Genomic DNA, 11977 nt, shown 5'->3' on the forward strand with positions numbered 1-11977 from the left:
CGCTCTCTCTCTCTCTGTCTCAAAAATAAATAAATGTCAAAAAAAAATTTTTAAAAAAATTGGCTTGCCCAATTTTTGCCCATTCAGACCTCCTGATGAATTTTAGAATCATCATATTAAACAAAAGAAAATCTAATTGACATTATTATTAGAATTACAGAAACCTAAAATCAAACTTAATTTGGGGGTGGAGTGGGTAGTAGAAATGAAAACATTACACTAGTCAGGTATTCCTGACAACGCTTTTGAACAGTAATTATACACAATTAGCTGTGTGAGTATTAAATACTCAGAAGATATTGTTTCTTAGGTTCATTCCTTAGAAATATTCAGAGCTTGTATCTGTTTTCACTTTCTGATGTTTGTGGGATCCTAATTCTGTTCTTTGTTGTCTGAGTATTCAGTCAAGTATTACCTGTGGAATTTCAGGGCAGGAAGAGGGCATTTAGCTCCAGAGAGGTGTTGGAGAGCAACAGGGGACAGAGCAAGCTTTTTTCTTGGACAAAGACAATATAAATTCAAAGCCCAGGCCAGTTAGCTAATATTTTTCACTTGAACTTGGAAGTCAGCTATACATGTAAAAAGATGGTTCCTTTTTGTCACATTTCTAAGTATAATGTAGCAAGAAATATAAGGGCTCACTTAATCTGCTTTGTTACCAGAAATAGAAGTCTAAGAAACAAATCTTAAAAAGGTATTGTTACTTTGGTATTTTTCCAGAACTTCTTCATCAGAGTATATTATGAAATAAAATTTTGTGAGTAGAACTTATTAAATATTGCTTACCTCTTAGAACTAGCTGGTACAGTTCTTGATTTGTCAACTTGATATCCTAATTTATAGCAAAAGTCAAATGGTACCATTTGGACAAAAAATATTTTATTGAAGGTTTTAAAATTTAAGTCAGTTTTAAAAAGTAGTAAAAATAAGCAAACTTAGTTAATACTGAATATGTACATATATTCTCTTAAATATTGTCACTTGTCCCCCTGGCAACATGTTTGATTTCAAATAAGCTAACTCTAATTGTAGTAAACTTCATGCATGAATTTTTCAAAGAAACCAGGAGTGTCATTAATACAAATTATAAGCTGCAAATGTTTTTAGTTATAATAATGCTTCAGTGACTTTTCGTTTATGCATGAAAGGCTCTATGTATATGTGTGGGTGGGGATGTGGCCTTTGCTTTGTAGCTCTAATAATCCCTCTGCTTTGGGATGAACTTCAGGAGAACAGTCTGAAACCTTATTAGCAATGCTATAGATCCAACCCAAATTCCTGATTTTCCTATTTATCAAGTATTTGTTACCAGTAGAAAACTCTTGGTATTATAAAATAGTGATTCATTAGAATAACCATGAAAAGCTGATATTGAACTTTAGGGTAAACTATGGCCAGTGTAACTGACTTAGTTACAGTAGGAAGCCTGTACCTCCATAGACTGAATGATTTGACATGTTACACACTACTACCACCCAAGCAGGCAAGGAAAAATTATTCACCTAAGAAAATTCAATTAAAGGTGACAAAACACCGTGTGATAACATTTTCTAACAGTGCAGATAAAATATATATTAAAAGTGGAGAGTAGAGAATATGAAAAATTGAATATGCTCACTGATTATTAACTGATGGAAAACGTATTTGAAGTTTTGAGTACTACTTACTATAAAGAACCAGGGGATGCTAATAGTATTCTTGGTCTCTTTTTAAAAGATATTAGTGCAGGGGTACCTGGATGGCTCAGTCGGTTGAGTGTCCGGCTTCGTCTCAGGTCATGATCTCACGGTCCATGGGTTTGAGCCCCACAGGGGGCTCTGTGCTGACAGCTCAGAGCCTGCTTTGGATTCTGTGTCTCCTACTTTCTCTGTCCCTCCCTGGCCTGTGCATGAGTTCTCTCTCTCTCTCAAAAATAAACAAACATTAAAAAAAAAAAGATATTACTGTAAAGGTAACCAAAAAATCCAAAATACAAACTTCCCTAAGCATTAAAATTGGTGAAACTAGCTCCTATAGTGAAAGTTTATTTATGTGATATATAAAAAGAATGGTAAGTATTACCAATTTGTTGCTTGGTAATTCTACCAGTGGATTTAACTCCTCCCTAAAGAGAAAAAAGATTTGACATTAGCTAACAAAGCATAATCCAACCTAAAAGCAAGGATTCAGGATAGGCAAAAATGACACAGTTGCAAGTAAAAGTAAAGAAGGGTTACATACTTGTCTGCAAACATAGACCTCAGACCAAAAAACAAATTTTTAAGACACAGATACCATGTGATATTGAAGATCAAAGGTCTCAGTGAAGATAACCATTATGCAGTCTCAAACAGCAACAACTTTCTTAAAGTAGAAACTACAGTGTGAGGAAAAAGCACAGTAATAGGCTTGATTGTATCTCTCAGTTGAAAATAGATCTGTGTATCAAACCCTGAATGTTCAAAATAGAAAGTACGCTTTTTAAAACAGATATGGGACATTCATAAATATTAACCATATTTAAGCACCGAACACTATCACTACCAGAAGTAACACAAACAGCATTATCTCTCCACAATGGAACATAACTAAGAAATTAATAACAAAAGTGGGCCTCTTTCATCTGGAAGGTCAAAAACATTCTATTATCAGATTTATGTAGCCTCGTGACACATGAATTAGCTGTTAATGAACTCATAATGTTCCACATAGTAATAATATTAACATGCACATCATTTATCAGTAGTAGGCCAGCGTGATGGTACTACGTAAGATTGAGGTTCATTATACTCAATTTTTTTTGGTTTTGTTTTTAAGTCGGCTTCATGCCCAGCATGGAGCCTAACACAGGGCTTGAACTCACAACCCTGAGATAAAGACCTGAGTGGAGATCAAGAGTCAGATGCTTAAACAGCTGAGCCACCCAGGTACCCCCATTATACTCAGATTTTTATAAATAAAAATGGAATACGTTTTCCTGTCAAACTATTCCTACAATTCAACAGTAAGACAAATAATCCAGTTAAAAAATAGGCAAAGGATTTGAATAGACCTTTCTTCATAAGAGATCTACAAGTGGTCAATAAGTATTAGATGTCCAATATCATCATGGAAATGAAAATCAAAACCACATTTAGATACCACTTGACACCTACGGCAAAAACTAGAACCTAACATGTGTTGGAAGCATGTGCAGAAATATTGCTGATGGAAATGTAAAATGGTACAGCTGTTGTTGAAAACTGGCACTTCCTCAAAAAGCTAAACACAGTCACCATGTCTAGCAATTGTAGATCTACATCTGAGAGAATTGAAAACATTCACACACAAAGTTTACGTGAATACTCACAGCCTTATTGATATGCCAAAACATTGATATAGCCAAAACATGGAAATAACCCAAATGTCCCATCACTGAATAAATGAATAAAATGTGATATGTCCATACAATGGAATACTGATCAGCTAGAAGGACAAATACTTCTACATGCTACATGGATGAACCTTGGACACATGCTAAGTGAAAGAAGCCAGAAACCAAAGACTACATAGTATATGATCCTATTTATAGGAAATGTCCAAAATAGGCAAATCTACAGAGACAGAAAGTAGATGAGTGGTTGCCAAGAGAGGGGAGAGTGAATGCTAAGGGGTACAGGATTTTTCCGAGTGATGAAAATGTTTCGAAGTTAGTATAATTCAAAGTTAAGCAATCATCACCACCAAGAACCATTAAATTGTATACTAAAAAAGGGTGGATTTTGTGGTGTGTAAATTATATCTCAACAAGGCAGTAACAGTATCTACAGAAAGCATGTACCATCTCTAGGACTCTGGGGAACATAAGCAAGTTGAGGTTATCAGAACCTCACATAGGTCTCTCAGAACCAGAGTTCAGGCCTTTAAAGAAGGGGTACTACCCAACTGGTGCCTCTAAAGGGGTAGGATAGGACAAATTTGGGCATATACCTACAAAGAAACAAGCAAAAAAATCTGGAGAGTATAACCAACTACCCCTGCCAGATGAAGGGCCATGGCCAGGCACAACACTGATAGGAGATTTCACTCTGTTTTTGTCTTCCTCTAGAAGATTCCTATTGTAAGATCTAACAAGGAGTCAACTGACAAAAGCAGAAATGTGGTTTGCATTATCCTGGCTCCAGCATGCTGAATCCCCAGTATTGTGCATGAATTTGGAGCTTAGCAACAATAGCTTAATAAGTCTAATCAGCATTTAGCAAGTTAAATCAAAGAGGAATCAATAGCCTTTCACTTGTGTGTAAATATATGTAAACAAAAAGCAGTTAAAAGGCATAACATTGCCACAACATGGGACTGAGAGGATATTATGCTAAGTGAAGTCAGACAAAGAAAGACAAATATATTTCAGTTGTATGTGGAATCTAAAAAGAAATAATAATAAAAAGCAGAAACAGATCCATAAATACAGGGAATAAACTCATGATTGCCAGAATGGAGGGGGGTAGGGGAATGGGCAAAATTGGTGAAGGGGAACAGGGATACAGGCTTCCACTTCTGGAATAAGTCAGGGGGATATAAGGTACGGTATAGGGAATATAGCCAAAGAGTATTGTAATACCATTGTATGGTGACCAATGGTAGCTACACTTGTGAGCATAGCACAATATACAGACTTATCAAATCAGTATGTTGTACAGCTGAGACTAATGTAACATTGTCAATTTCAATAAAAAAAAATAACAGAGGACAATGTACCAGATCAACATGAAGAAGACTATAACACATCCCTACAAAGTAAACTTGGAACAAATGGAAAGCATACCCCACTAATTTGAAGATACAATGTCAGCAAGATGCCACTATTAGATTTTTTTCCTAGTGATACAGATGATGATGATAGATTCCATTGGAAGGACCACACAACAAATAACCTAGAAAATAAAACAGTATCACTTAGTCCTATCAAATATTAAAACATGTTTTAAGCCTCTATATAACACAGTACGAGATTGGCACATGAATAAACAGAATGGAAATGATTTTTTTTTTAATCGAGGAATTGATACAAGTGCATTTGGAAATCATTTAGTGAATGATAAAAATGGCGTATGTTAAGTCAGTGGTAATAAATACTTTTAACAAGTGGTATTCTTACAACATAATAACCATATGGAAAAGGGTAAAACTGGCTTCATCTCTTATACTGTACATGTAAATTTCAAATGGATTAGAGATAAACAAGTCCCAGAAGAAAATGCAGATAAATTCCTTGATAATCTGGAAATAGAGACATTTCCTAACCTGGACTCAAAATCCAAGAGAAATATCTGAAAAACTGATGAAGTGCCAATATTCCAAAGGTACAAAAAACATTCATGGAATACCAATCCTTCTCAAACTTCCAAAAACTAGAAAAGGAGGGAGCATTTCCAAACTCATTTTATAAGGGCAGCATTACCCCGATAGCAAAACTAGACAAGGACATTACAAGAAAATTACAGACCAATATCCCTGATGAACATAGATGTAAAATTCCTCAATTTTAGCAAATCAAATTCAATACATTAAAAGGGTTACACACCATGATCAAGTGGGATTTATTCCAAGGATGCAAGAATGGTTCAACCTCTGTAAATCACCATCATATATCACATTGACAACAATGAAGAATAAAAATCCTATCTCGATGCAGAAAAAGCCTTTGACAAAATCCAACATTCATTTATGATAAAAGCACTCAACAAAATGGGTATAGAGGGAATGTACTCCAACATAATAAAGGCCATATAGGACAAGCCCACAGCTAGTATCAGTGTCAGCAGTGAAAAGTTGAAATCTTTTCCACTAAGATTGGGAATAAGAGAGCCTAGTCTCATTACTTTTATTCAACATAGTACTGGAAGTCATAGCTAGAGCAGTTAGGTGAAGCAAAGCACAAAGAAAAGACATCCAAATTGGAAAGGAAGAAGTAAAATGATCTCTGCAGATGACATGTTATACATGGAAAAGTGTAAAGACTCCACAAAAACACTGTTAGAACTAATCAACAAATTAAAGTATTAGGATACAAAATTAATACACAGAAATTTGTTGCATTTCTGTACACTAGTAACAAGCTGTCAGAGAAATTAATACTCCCATTTACAACGGAATAAAAAAGATACCTAGGAATAAATTTAACCAAGGAGGTAAAAAATCTATAGACTGAAAATTATAATATATTGAGAAAAGAAAGTGAAGAATACATGAAGAAATGGAAAGGCACGGATTGAAAGAATATTGTTAAAATGTCTCTACTACCCAAATCAATCTATAGATTCAGTGTAATCTCTATCAAAATTCCAATGGCATTTTTCACAAAAATAGAGCAAACAATCCTAAAATTTGTGTGGAAGCACAGAAGACCTTGAATAGCCAAAGAAATCTTAATGAAAAAGCTGGAGGCATCACATTTCCTGATTTCAGACTATATTACAAAGCTATATATAGCATCAAAACAGTATGGTGTTGGCATAAAAACAGACATATAACAGAATAGAGAGCCCAGAAATAAACCCACACATATATGATCATTAATCTACAACTAAGGAGCCAGGAATATACAATGGGGAAAGGATGGTTTCTTCATTAATTGGTGCTAGGAAAACATTAGCCGTGTGCAAAAAGAATGAAATGGGACCTTACACCATATACAAAATCAACTCCAAATGGATTAAAGACAGTGTAAGACATGAAGCCAAAAAACTCCCAGAAGAAACATAGGTGGTAAGCTCCTTGATATCTGGCTTGGCAATGATTTTTTTTTTTTTTTTTTTTTTTTATTTCACACTGAAAGCAAAGGGAACAAAAGCAAAAATAAGTGGGACTACATCAAACTGAAAAGCTTCTGCACAGCAAAAGAAACCATCAGCAAAGTGAAAAGGCAGCCTACAAAATGGGGGAAAATACTTACAAATCACATATCTGATAAAGATTAATATCCAAAATATATAAAGAACTCCTATAACTCAATAGCAAAAAATGAATAAAAGATGAGCAGAGGATCTAAATGTACATTTTTCCAAAGATGACCTACAGAGGGTCAGCAAGTACATGAAAAGGTGCTCAACGTTACTAATCATCAGGGAATTACAAAACCACAATGAGCAGTCACCTCACACCTGTTAGAAATGCTTATTTAAAAAAAAAAAAAAAAAAAAGTCTGGGATTGTGATGCTTCCCGAGTAATATTGAAGACAACCAAAGCGGGAGGCACCACAATCCCAGACTTCAGCCTCTACTACAAAGCTGTAATCATCAAGACAGCATGGTATTGGCAGAAAAACAGACACATAGACCAATGGAATAGAATAGACTCCAGAATTGGACCCACAGAAGTGTGGCCAACTAATCTTTGACAAAGCAGGAAAGAATATCCAATGGAAAAAAGACAGTCTCTTTAACAAATGGTGCTGGGAGAACTGGACAGCAACATGCAGAAGAATGAAATTAGACCACTTTCTTACACCATTCACAAAAATAAACTCAAAATGGATGAAGGACCTGAATATGAGACAGGAAACCATCAAAACCCTAGAGGAGAAAGCAGGAAAAAACCTCTCTGGCCTCAGCCGCAGCTATTTCTTACTTGACACATCTCCAAAGGCAAGGGAATTAAAAGCAAAAATGAACTATTGGGACCTCATGAAGATAAAAAGCTTCTGCATTACAAAGGAAACAATCAACAAAACTAAAAGGCAACCAGCGGAATGGGAGAAGATATTTGCAAATGACGTATCAGACCAAGGGTTTAGTACCCAAAATCTGTAAGAACTCACCAAACTCCACACCCGAAAGACAAATAATCCAGTGAAGAAATGGGCAGAAAACATGAACAGACACTTCTCTAAAGAAGACATCCGTATGGCCAACAGGAACATGAAAAGATGCTCAACGTCACTCCACATCAGGGAAATACAAATCAAAACCACACTGAGCTACCACCTCATGCCAGTCAGAGTGGCTAAAATGAACAAATCAGGAGACTATAGATGCTGGGGAGGATGTGGAGAAACGGGAACCCTCTTGCACTGTTGGTGGGAATGCAAACTGGTGCAGCCACTCTGGAAAAGTGTGGAGGTTCCTCAAAAAATTAAAAATAGATCTACCCTCTGACCCAGCAATAGCACTGCTAGGAATTTACCCAAGGGATACAGGAGACGATGCATAGGGGCACTTGTACCCCAATGTTTATAGCAGCACTTTGAACAACAGCCAAATTACGGAAAGAGCCTAAATGTCCATCAACTGATGAATGGATAAAGAAATTATGGTTTATATACACAATGGAATACTACTTGGCAATGAGAAAGAATGAAATATGGCCTTTTGTAGCAACGTGGATGGAACTGGAGAGTATTACACTAAGTGAAATAAGTCATACAGAGAAAGACGGATACCATATGTTTTCACTCTTATGTGGATCCTGAGAAACTTAACAGAACACCATGGGGGTGGGGAAGGGAAAAAAAAAAAAAAAAAGAGACCAAGGGATAGAGAATACACTAACTATGGGTCCACATTCTCTCAAGGGAGGCAGAATAAAAAAAAATATATAAAAACAAAAAATGTAGTGTTGGTGAGGATGTGGAGAAAAGGGAACTCTTATGCACTGTTTTGTTGGAATGTAAGTTGGTGCAATCACTATGAAAAATATGGAGATTCCCCCCCCCCCCCAAAATTAAAAATAGAACTACCTTATGATCCAGCAACCCCCTTCTGGGTATTTATTCAAAGGAAGCAAGTCACTAACTTGAAAAGATGTCTGTACCTCCACATTCATTGCCAATATTTAGAATAGCCAAGACATAATAACCCAAGTGTCCACCAGTGGATGAATGTATGAAGAAAATATATATGTACACAATGGAATGTAACTCAGCCATTAAAAAAAAAAAAAAAGAATCCTGACATTTGTGCCATCATGGATAGACCTTGAGGGCATTGTGCTAAGTAAAATAAGTCAGAGAAAGAGACCCATTGATCTCACTTACATGTAGAATCTAAGACAGAACACTGAATTCATGGATAGAACAAACTGGCCCCCTACCCCCCATCTCTGACAACCACTGAAATGTGAAGGTAGTCAAAAGACACAAATTTCCAGTTATAACATGAGCAGTCCTAGGGATATTATGTACAGCATGGTGACTATAGTTAATACTGTATTGTATATTAGAAACTTGCTAAGATTTTTAAAAATTGAAGTCTACCTGACACAGTTTGTGAGGCATAGTGATTTCAACAACTGTATGCATTCATTATGCTCTGCTTACCACAAATGTATATAATATATATTAAACATAATGTATATATAATAATGTATTACATATATATTATATAATGTATTTACTATACAAAATGTATAGTATATATATTATATACATGTGTGGTAAGTAGAGCATAATGAATGCTATACCATATATAATATATACTATATTCCCTGTGCTGTACCTTTCATCCCCATGACTTATTCATTCCTTAACTGGAAGCCTGTACCTTCCTCTCCCCTTTAACCATAACAGAAATCTTTAAAGTCTCCCATCACAAGAAAAAGGAAAAAATTGTAATTGTACATCATGATGGATGTTTATGAGACCTATAGTGATCATTTCACAATATAGTGAAGAATTGTTGTGCATCTGAAACTAATATGTCAATTATATCTTAATGTTTAAAAAGGAAAAAATCTTCCTAAGTAAAGGTCAACTCGATGGAAAAATGGGCCAAAACCAAAAATATTAACAGTTCACAGGACAAAGAAAAGCAAATGGCTCTTAAATGTAAAAAAAAAAAAAAAAAAAAAAAAATTCTAGCTCCCTCAAAATAAAGCTACCTGACATCCTATAGCAGTGTTCGTGAGAGACTGGTAAAAATCTGATTTGACAACGTATTCTTTTGATGAAGCTCTTGGGGGGAAAAAGCATTCTTATTAATGCTGCTAGCGAAATTATATATACTCTTATCTAGTGAATATCTAGCAAAATTACGTATACCCTGTAATGCAGCAGTCCTACTTCTGGAATCTCTCCAAAAACAAGACTGTCCATTGCAGCACTATTTGTACAAGGCAAAGGTTGGAAACAACCGAGATGCCCATCAATGCCTCCATACAGTCCATCCATACAGTGGACTACTGTGGGGGGAGGGGAGGAATAAAAAAGCAAGTTACAGTTAAGTGAAAACGAAGCAGGTACAAAGTAGTGTACAGTATGCTAGCTCTCATGTAAGAATGTTTGTATTGTGTGTACACATACAGTTGCTTATATTTTCAGAAAACAAAAGGATAAACAGAAGTGTACATAGTTCCCTGTATGGGAAGGCAGGGAACAGGTGTTGAACAGAGACTGATTAGACTCCTCCGAATGCACCTTCTTTTATAGTTTTTACTTGGAATTCACTTAAGTGTTTTACAGAGATAAATCATGAAAGACAAACCAATCTAAAAAGTGAGAGGATAAAGAGGGAAGCAAATGAACATAGTTGTATGTCAAAGTGGTGACATAATGAAATGGAAGAATTTTTTTTTACCCCAGTGATTTTCACAGTATTTCAGTTAGAAGCCCTACGGGATCTATTTTTGGTGACACAAAGAGCCAGAAAGAAATCCGCAATTTCTTTCAGTCTTATGTTAGCAATATATTGGCACTGTTAGTTTGAAACTGTTGTACGCATCATAAATTAAAGCAAATAAATGTGTAAATGTAATTAGGAAGGAAGATTTTGTGAAAGAGCTAAAAGTATATACATATATAAAAACAAAGCTTTACCTTTGCTATACATATAAAGAATTTTGCACAGATGTGGTATTAAGCACATGGATTAGCCAGTGGAATTTTTTTTTTTTTTTAATCACAAATCCCTTTACTGTCAAGTCCTTAGTGGGGTGAGTTTTATAATCTCTTGGTATCTGGTTCCCTGAGTTTTCCGTATGTCAAAGTTTTGCTGAGTTACTCCTAAGGCTCTTCTCTTTAGCCATATTAATTTTCACACGTCGCTAACAGCTCTAATGAAGCCATTTATCATCACCACCACTCACCTTTCCCTGGCTCTTTTCCTTTCTTCCTTTCTGCCATATCTGAATTTTGGACAGGGTCTTTTTTTCTTTAATACTTTTTGTGTTCAAAATTATCCGTAAAATATTGACACTAAGGTAATTTATACAATCTCAACGCATCTTCTAAGGAATATTTAGGGTGTTGTGGCAGAAGTATTTTAGGAGTAGTGATACAAGACTCCCACTTAAATCACAGTGATGGCCTTGGCAGTGGAGCTGGTATACCCAGCTCATTTTAGTAAATCCCAGCCTCCCGAAATTGCAAATAATTTGTGTTGTTGTTGTTGTTGTTTTTTAGATGGCTATTCATATGAAAAGGAAGCAATGGAAAATTGGATCAGCAAAAAGAAACGTACAAGTCCCATGACAAATCTTGTTCTTCCTTCAGTGGTACTTACACCAAACAGGACTCTGAAAATGGCCATTAGCCGATGGCTGGAGACACATCAAAAATAAAATAGTTTATATTGTATATATTTTTCAGTGATCTCATTTGAATGATTTCAAGGTAAATACTAATCAGATATTAAAGCAAAACAGGAGAAAAGTGAATTTACTTACCCGTAAAAACTTATTCTTTGAATTATATGGACAAAATAACATATCTGACCTCCTTTCCTACTATAAAAGCCTTTTTTGTACGTGAAAGATAATCTGTGGAGAAATAAAGTTTTACTTTGACTTAAAATTGCAATACGCAAAATTGATTCTTGCTAGATGTAGGTCATATTCTCATTAAAACCAAACATCAGAATAATCTAGAATATAACATTAAAATCCTAGTTAATAGCCATTAATTTGATAACTCTTTGGAATCCTTCTAGAGAGAATTTGTAGCAAAATAACTAGATTTATGACTAAACTGGGAAAATCACCTGGACATGTTTAATGAGCAGTTTTATTGGATTCTAAATTTGCAAG

General features: G+C 35.3%; 1 protein-coding gene across 6 annotated transcripts in view; it reads left to right on the forward strand.

The window, feature by feature from the left end:
* The window catches only part of WDSUB1 (WD repeat, sterile alpha motif and U-box domain containing 1), a 51314-nt gene extending 39570 nt beyond the window's left edge, over positions 1-11744 (forward strand). For all 6 annotated transcript variants that reach the window (XM_078451264.1, XM_078451266.1, XM_078451263.1 and 3 more), the window contains one exon: positions 11355-11744. In XM_078451264.1, the coding sequence (XP_078307390.1) occupies positions 11355-11512 (158 nt within the window). In that variant the 3' untranslated portion in view covers positions 11513-11744. The remainder of the gene's footprint in view (positions 1-11354) is intronic.
* Positions 11745-11977: the final 233 nt, after the last annotated feature.

The sequence above is a fragment of the Panthera onca genome, chromosome C1 (assembly GCF_046562875.1).
Source record: "Panthera onca isolate mPanOnc1 chromosome C1, mPanOnc1 haplotype 2, whole genome shotgun sequence".
Taxonomy (NCBI): Eukaryota; Metazoa; Chordata; class Mammalia; order Carnivora; family Felidae; genus Panthera; species Panthera onca.